Below are 9,025 nucleotides of genomic sequence, written 5' to 3'. Positions count from 1 at the left end.
TCCTTTCAAGCCACGTATATCGCAGGACATTCTTGAAACTCTGTAGAAGGTGACAGCTAACAAGGTTGAAGGTAAGCTTTCAGGGACATGGAGGACATCTATGCCCTCCTAACGTTAGCCTCACTGCTAAGGCACTGCAGCATTTATGATCCTGCAGCCAGAGAGAACAGTCTAAGTAACTCTGCTGCTGAAGATTAACTCCCTAACATCAGGAAAGCAGCCCCTGCTCCCAGTGCAAGTGAAAAAAAACCCACAAAAGACACAAACAAGAACCAGGCCAGCAAGACAGACATAGCAGAGACAAAGTTGTGGGGGTACCTGGCACAGACAGCACAGGGAGTGGAAGGAACACTTTACCTTGTCAAAGATCTCGCGCACATTAGCTTCAGATTCACCAAACCACATGGTGAGCAATTCCGGACCCTTGATGGAAATGAAGTTTGCCTGGCACTCGTTGGCAATGGCTTTAGCCAGCAGTGTCTTACCACAGCCAGGTGGCCCGTAGAACAGAACACCTTTCGATGGTGTCATACCAAATTTGAGGAACTTGTCTGGGTGCTCCACAGGATACTGAAGGAGAACAGAACAAACAAAAATCGCTTGTGATGAACCAGAACAGGCCTGGAACTTAGGCTCACGGAATGGTTTGGGTGTGGAGGGACCTTCAAAAAAGTCATCCAGTCCAAGCCCTCTGCCATGGGCAGGGACACCTTCCACTAGGTCGTTTTTGCTTCTCCTACCAGGAACACTGAGATTTCTGGTGGGTTAAACAGAAGATCCTGCCTGCTTGATGGCACTGGAGTTTTTAAAATGGACACTGGTTTGAAAAGCACCACAGCTAAACTGGAAAGCTGCCTTAAACAACCCATTTACCTCTAAGAACCAAGTCTCAGCTCAGGAAGGTTTCCAGCACACTTAACCCCAACTACACTCTGCCCTGCAAAGCAGAAGCAAAAGGGAACAGCTCATTAGCTAACCTACTCGCTCTGCTCTCCAGAGACAGGCAAGGTGTCCGATGTGTGCTCTTATCCTCAGCAAGGAGGTCAAAGATAGGTAATGATTTTAACGTCAGAAAATTAGATTGGAAATTGGATTCTTTTATTCACAGACAGGATGTTTCTACAGCACCAACTGAACGCCGGAACACAACAAACCCAAGACATCCCAATAGAGCCACCAGGATTTTCAGGACCACTCATGACCTTTTGTCCCCATCTTTCCCATTGTAGGTGACTTTGTAACTCCTTCTCACCTGTCTCTGTGCTGATGGGAAACCCTTCAGAGGTTCTCGGTAAGAAAATCATCACCCACTTTCTGGCATAATGCCACCAGGTAAGCAGGTTCTCGGCAGCAGTTCCACTGCTGGTCCCCTCTTAGAAGCAGCAGAACTGCTGCTGCTTCTGCATGCAGCCCAACACCCACTCAAGAGGGCACTGCAGACTCAGCTAAGGAAAGCATGATGCTGCTCCTCAGCTCCTTCCTCTCCAACTTAGTGCACTAAGGTGGAACATCATAGCATTTTTAGTCCATTATAAGCAAATTCCATAAAAAACTTTCTACAATCACCCTGCTCACAGCCCAAATGAGAATGTGAAGAAATTATGGATTATTAGAATTGTTTTTCAAGCTGAATAGGCAAAAATCTGCTGGAAACCCTTACCTGCACAAGCTCCTGGAGCTCTCTCTTTACATCTTCCAAACCACCAATATCTTCCCAGGTAACCTGTGGCACCTCCACCACAGTCTCCCGAAGAGCAGAAGGGTTGCTCTGGCTCAGAGCCCACTATCGTTGGAAAAAGGGCACCATGTAAATTCTAACACATTCTGTTCACTTCAGATAAGCAATTAGACATTGCACCCAAAAGAAAGAGAGGCACTTCTGCATTACCCTGAAGTCATCCATGGTCACAGCCAGCGAGTTCATCACTTCAGCATCAATGGTTTCATCTTCTAAATCTATGAGATCCATCTTCTTTCTAATAGCCTGAAGAGCAGCTTCAGAGCAAAGAGCAGCCAAGTCAGCACCAACATGGCCATGGGTCTCATTTGCCACCTGAAAGTAAAAAAAAACTGACTATGACTCACATGGATACAAGCAAGTTCTTGGAAAGGGCAACACATGCTCTGGTCACTCATGGCAAAGCACAGCAAAGCTCTGGAGGACAGCAACATCTGTGCTTTGCTATGGATTCAAGACAAGTGCCACCACACATTCAAGAGGCAAGGCCACAGACTGCTGTTCCAACCTCCTACTTGAGATCAAAGCCCCTACTATAATACAGACAGTGCACAAAGAAGTAACCCTGAGGACTGCAGTTCTTCATTAGGACATGGATCACAGGAACCATCCAGTTTGCCCACAGTGTCCAGTGTCACCAGTGCTCACCCAGCTCTGAGTGAGGTATTTCAGGCTTGCTTTCCTTTAAAGGAGAATGCCACAGCAAACAAGGCCAGCAGGACAGTGGCAAGGCACTTCCACACTGGACTGAAACACATTTTTTTAACTTATCCATGCCATTCTTAACTAGCATGAGGATTTTTGGTCACCAGTACACTAGTTAGAAGGAAGCCCAGAGACCACGTATTCACCCAGTTTCATGCTGCCCTAAAGGAACAACTACCTGTCTGTGGTCAAGCCTCAACAATTCTTCCACTACAAAACAGCACTGGCAATGCCTGTCTGCAGAGACAAGCTTTCCTAATAGCACACTACTCACCTGCTCCAGATCCACATCATCAGCCAGCTTCATGTTTTTCGTGTGGATCTGCAGGATCTCCAGGCGTCCGGTGGCATCTGGGATACCGATATCCACCTCCCTGTCAAAGCGGCCTGTGGGGCACAGAGCACAGGCTGACCTGCTGAGCCTGCAGCTGCTGCCGCCCCCCTCAGCTGCTCCCGCCTCCCTCGGGCCGAGCAGCAGGACAGCAAGCCACACGTACAGCTCTGGGAAACGCCACAGCTCGGGGTTCTCTCCAGCACCTATCAGCGCAGGATCCAGGAGGAAAGGGTTTGGCCGTTGAGGGAAAGTGAGACTACTCTATTAACTGGAGTCTATGTCATGAAATCTTGGACGATTCCTAGTTTAGTCATTTTATCTCAGCCTCATTTTTAGGAAAATATGCTTCCCTGAACCAACATACCATGAGAAGTTTTGGTTTATTTCTACCTTTGTGTTCCTATCACAAAAGCCCACAAATATTGAGAGATTTTAAATTTCCAGAACTTTTACAGCAGTACACAAGTGGTGAAAAACAAACCGCCACAGTACCTGGAGTGGCAGGAAATCTAGGTTTGACTCCAAAATTAACTAACGTACCTACACCATCCTTGTCCTTCAGCCCTAGCTGTGCATTTAGATGGCTTGCTACACATTTGTCCTTGTTTGGGTTATGACAGAACTAATTCTGTTCTGTTTTCGTTTTCAGCACAGCCTCTTCTATCTAACTGTGCTTTCTGAAGTAAACAGTTTTGCAGAGTGTCTGCTTCTAGCGGTGATAACACTTGATGTTTACAGTTACGACCAAAGACTGCTATGGGCAGAAAGGCCACTGCTGATACTTGCTTCTGTGCAGATCAAGTTCACTGCTAAATCTGGTGTGCCATGTTGGGGGTGCAGTAAAGAAGAGGCTGCACCTGCAGGGCAGAACCAACAGGACGGGAGACCCTAAACTGACCTGCAAGTCAGTTCTAACCCATATCTGTCATATTCAGTATAAAACAGAGATCATAAGGATTAGTCTCTTCTTCAATGGCTGGTGTCTGAGGACTCAATCCAATCTGCTTTTGATCTCAAACCCTGTGCTCCTGAATCCAGTTCTCATCTGCTGCCGAATCCAGTCTGGGACTTCCCCAGTGCCTGCTTCACAGTATCAGTGGTGACAATGATATATAACTGCCATCAGAAGGGTTGGTTTCAATACTGGGTTTGTATATATTTGCATATATTCCATATTATTGTCGTTATTTTCATTAAAGCTGCTTTAGCTTTCCAGTCCATGTATCTCTCTCCTTTATCCCTTTCTTTTCCCACTGGGAAGGGAGAGGGGTTAATAGAGAGCATGTCGTCTGTCTAGTGGCCAGACCAGCAATAACTTCTGGCAACACTGAAAAGGCTGTGCTCCCCTGCACACTTGACTGGTTTGCTACTACAGACTTTACCAACTGTTCACGCACCACACATTCATTCACAATGCAAAGTTTTGACAACCTGGATCTCAGAAACTACCAGACTTCTCAACAATAAAAGAAATTAATTCAGGGACTTCTGCAACCTAAGGCATGAACATCCCCTTTAGTATTTACTCCTTCCGTGTGTCCTCAAATAGATTCACTCAATACAGGGCTGGCACACTTTTCCACTTCAAAGCAGTTTTTTTTCCTTTCTACAAGTTCTGAGAAAAGGATACCAAAGGCTGGAAGCCTAGAACTGACTTTCAAGGAAGCAGCTGGAGACAAGTCAGTGGTTTATGTAAGAGAAGATGCTTTGATTTCTGCTCAGCCCCTACAAGGCCGCTGAAGCACAGCTTGTAACGAAGCACGTGACAAGAGACCGGAGGGGCGGTTACCGAATCGCCGGAGCGCCGGGTCGATGCTGTTAGGTCTGTTGGTAGCTGCCATGACGATCACGTGTGCTCTCTGCTTCAGTCCATCCATGAGAGTCAACAGCTGAGACACGATGCGGCGTTCCACCTCCCCGTGGGTCTGCGGAGAGAAGGCAGGGGTTAGAGCAGCAGCTCCACGCCACCACGCAGGAGCCAGTGCTGCACCACAGGGCACGGATCCGACAGCCGCCAAGGAACGCTGTGAGCTGCGCCTGATTCTCCTCAGGTCCAACTGATACCAAGCATTAAGTTAAACACTGCTTTACCGTGTAGGCAAACTCAGGTTCAGGCCAGCTACTACCCAAAAGGATGTACTTCTTCACCTTCAACAGGCTTTACCTTCTCTCTCTTAGGAGCAATAGCATCCAGTTCATCAATGAAGATGATGGCAGGAGCATTCTTCTCTGCTTCTTCAAAGGCTTTCCTCAGGTTGCTCTCTGATTCACCAGCCAGCTTGCTCATGATCTCAGGACCTGAAAAATAGAAGCACTGTGGTATCCAGAAGAGAGGCACCCAGCCCTAAGATGTGCAGCTGAATTTTTGTAGTACCATGTTCACATGGGACAATCTGTATTTCAAAACAAATACTACCAACAGAGTTCACTAAATTTGCAGCTGAATGGACAAGAACAGCATGCAGAATTACTCTCATTGTGATTTTGGTGCTTTCAGTTTAACAGAAAAAGCTGGTGAGCTACCTTTAGTTGCCTCTTTCCTTTCCCTATTTCACACTTGGTAAGCTTCTCTGTAATGTGCCACCACACACTGTTAATGCCAGTCCTAGCTTTCAAGAGAAGCAATCAAATTACATGGTGATGAATTACCAGGGTAGGGAAGGAAAAAGCTCTAAGATACTGAAGCTGCCTTTAACTCACATTACACAGGTAAACACTGACCTCTGAAAGATCCTATAAATGAGTTCAAAAAACAAAGCCAAGACTCCTCTCCTCTCAAGGAATAAATAAAAACAAAAATGTGTAAGCACATCAATCCCAGAAGGAAGGATGGCATTCCCTGAGATCACAGAACCACACAATGTTAGGAGTTGGAAGTGGCCTCTGGAGATTGAGTCCAACCCTCCTGCTAAACACTCATGCAGGCTCACGGATCAATTCTATCTTTCCTATCATTCTAATGAGAGCAGTAATGAAGAGAAAGTATGCTTCTAAAAGATGCAAGAAAATAGGAACCTGACCCTCCAGAGTGCAAAGCTGCTAGCTGACTGAGTGTGCCAGATGTAGAGCCACTGGTGCAGGCAGGCACCAGGAGAGTTTCATTCCAAGTCACTCGCTGCCTGCTACTCAGGCTTGGGGCTCACAGGCAGAATGCATCACTAACTCTGACAATGTTATTTTTACTATGCCACAGAAGTGTCTAAAGAAACGTCTGGCTGATTAGCTTGCAGTGACAGCTTCCACACACGTTAGGAAGGCCATGAGAAGGGCGGCATATGGTTAAAACCAGCCCATTTGTATCTGACATCTTGAGATATAAAGCAAGTCACTTCCCTAGTGCTGGTCACTGCCATCCTGGGCCATACGTTCCTCTGCTGTCATCTTCATGGGTTCTTGTGATTGAAATCAGAAAAGAAAAGCAGAACTCCTCAAGTAAAAACGTTCAGTTATTCTGGTACTGACCATAAAATGGGATAGGAAAGCAGTGAGGGAAATTCAGAATTAGGTCCTTACTGGACAGAAACCTGTAACCATCTCAACTGCTACAGGTGAGTGCAAGAGGTTTGTCACTTCTTGCTCAGGCCCAAGCTTTCAAAAAAGCTCCTCCCAATTACTGTCATGTGAAACAAAACAGGTCTTGTGCTTTACTTGACAGGAAAGCAGAACAACTTTTTTTCTGAACAGAACATGTCAGCAACAGTAGCCAGTGTCTCACACCCAAATACTTAAGTATATCCAAGCCCTTGTGCTGTGAAGCTGTCCTCCAACCACCCTGCTACATGACCAAGCTCAAGGGCACTGCTACTGCAGACTACTTCCACACTAACAGTCCCCAAGTGACCCCAGAGGCACGCTTGGAGGTAAGGAAGGATGTCAGGGAGACAGGCTCTACAAGCCCTATTCACATCAACATTACCAAAAGGCAGATGAACAGGCACTCAGCAGATCTGGAGCCAAAGCAGCCAGAATATTTACCGTTGATCAGGAAGAAGAAAGCCCCTGTTTCGTTGGCCACCGCTCGGGCAATCAGTGTTTTACCAGTTCCAGGAGGACCATACAGCAGAATCCCACGTGGAGGCTGAGGAAAAAGGCAAGGGACTTCAGTCGTGAGCTAGTAACTGAACAGCAAAGTAGCTTCACAGTGAAAATTAAAAGCATTTGATAAATCCAGTCTGAAATTGTGATGCAAACTCATGCAACAGCTGTCAGCCCAGCACTGCTATCAACACCTTCACTACTTTGCATGACACAAACAAAAACCTTGCCAGTAACTGACAGTGCTGATTCCAAGCATCACTCCGCCTTGCAAGTTGCCAGTACTTTAATCCGTGTCCAGCACACGTCAGGAAGTACTTCCCTGACACCAGCATTATGCAGAAAACCCACACGTACAAATTACACCTCCTGCCAATGCCTCACAAACCTGTGATGTCAGGAGTCACCTGCAAGCACAAGCCCACCCACCCAGCACACGCGGGGACTCACCTTCACCCCGATGGCCTTGAAGAGTGCTGGGTGCCGGAGGGGAAGTTCCACCATCTCCTTGATCTGAGCCAGCTGCTTCCGGCAGCCGCCAATGTCATCGTAGCCCACCTCGTTCAGCGACTCCTCTTCGTCCTGTCCGGAAGGAAAGGTACCAAACACCCGAGTGAAAACAGCAGTTCAGCAACCCCCCCCGGCCATGGATGCCAGGAAGGCAAATATTTGCTCAAAGCCATTTCTTTGCTGTCTTGAGTTTCTCACTTTCAAGTCTTCCTGGTACTTTCTACAATTGCTTCTTAGCTCTGTCTTCCCAGACCTAGACCTCACTGAAGCCCACCCTCTTGAATGACAACCTGTGCCACCAGCTTCCCTGTGGGCTCTTGTGTCAAACAAGCTCTCTGACCCTCTGATGTGGCCAACAGGTAGCAACAGACAGTGAAGCTCAGCATGAAACATACTTGTTAAACTATAAGTGGTATCTCTAACCAGTTGAAACACTCTAGGTATCACAGTTATCAGATATAGTGTTGTCTTTCGGGATCAAGCCAAATTAACAGGGAATGCTAAGAGCCAGACTGGCAGGTAAGATCAACTGTAACCAGCTCTTCAGCATCCATTCACGTGGCTGTCCAGTCCTCTACTGGCCTTAGCTACTTGTAACATAAGGGCACACTAAAATAATAAAATAACACAGCCTGGAATCTCAGAGGGGCTCAGTACAAGCCCTACAAACAGAAACTATGACCTCAGGCAGGTCACTCAAGGTCTGGCCCCACCAAGCACTGAAAGTCCCCAAGTTTGGAGATTCCTGTCCTCTTCTGGGCACTGCTCCAAGGCTGGGGGAAACCTTTTTCCTAGTATCTATTGGGAACTTCCCTTGATCCAGCTTATGCCACTGCCTGTAGTCCTGTCCCTGGGCACAGCTCTCAGAAGAATGTGGTCTCCAACCCCTTCCCCATCAGGCAGTAGCTTCCCTTCTCCAGGCAGCATCACCCCACTCTTCCCAGCCCCTCCTCATTCATTCTGACCTCCAGCTCCTCATCATTTTGGTGGCCACAGCTGAACTTGCTCCTATCTGTTTCTGCCATATCCTGAAGAACTCAACCTGGTTTCATGAGGTTTCACAGTCTCACAAGAGTCACGCAGAGGTGAATTTTTTCAGAAGGCAGCTAACTACAATCCAGCACTCTGATTTGCATGCACTTAATTTACAGAGTATATAACCACCTTAGCTCTCTTCTCCAAGGTTTCCTACTCCATGACAGGAAGGTGGCCAACACCTGACAGACAAGCCACTCAGGCTGCCCCAAGCCTCAGACTCTAGATAGATTAAGGGAATGGGATAATTGTAAATTTTTTTTTAAATCAACCATTCTGGGATTTCAGTTTTTGCACTGAAAAAACATTTGCTGCTTTCTTTTCACGTGGCATGACGCTTAGCAAAATTGAAAGCTCTCCTTGCTATGAATCAAGGAAACTTTGAAATGAAAAGATGCATCTAGGTCCAGGACGAGATATCTGGAAGCAGCTGCAAAACCAGCTGCTGTCACAGTATAGCATCTGTCAGAAACCATAGTTCTGCTTTCTTTTCTGTATGTCTTTTGAAGTCAGCAAGAATAAGCGAGAAGCACCCCCATAACTTGGGGGGGGGAGGAGGTGGAAGGGGTTGGATATAAGAATCTGGAAGACTAGAAGCTCAAAACTTTAAACGTGTGTCTCACCACCAAACACTATATAAATTGCCTGCTCTCTCTCCCCGGTTTGCT

At 46.9% G+C, this 9,025-nt stretch overlaps 1 protein-coding gene across 1 annotated transcript; it reads right to left on the bottom strand.

The window, feature by feature from the left end:
* Positions 1–357: 357 nt before the first annotated feature.
* LOC103782609 (transitional endoplasmic reticulum ATPase) lies at positions 358–7,394 on the bottom strand (the record flags this gene model as incomplete). The annotated part of the gene is made up of 8 exons (XM_008950383.1): positions 358–570; positions 1,661–1,783; positions 1,889–2,053; positions 2,718–2,830; positions 4,567–4,702; positions 4,942–5,075; positions 6,753–6,855; positions 7,263–7,394. Coding segments are annotated over 8 exons (1,119 nt in total), but the record flags the coding sequence as incomplete, so codon positions are not given.
* Between the last annotated feature and the right edge of the window lie 1,631 nt (positions 7,395–9,025).

Source organism: Merops nubicus, unplaced genomic scaffold (genome assembly GCF_000691845.1).
Source record: "Merops nubicus isolate BGI_N331 unplaced genomic scaffold, ASM69184v1 scaffold17862, whole genome shotgun sequence".
Taxonomy (NCBI): domain Eukaryota; kingdom Metazoa; phylum Chordata; class Aves; order Coraciiformes; family Meropidae; genus Merops; species Merops nubicus.
This window is presented reverse-complemented; position numbering and strand designations above follow the sequence as displayed.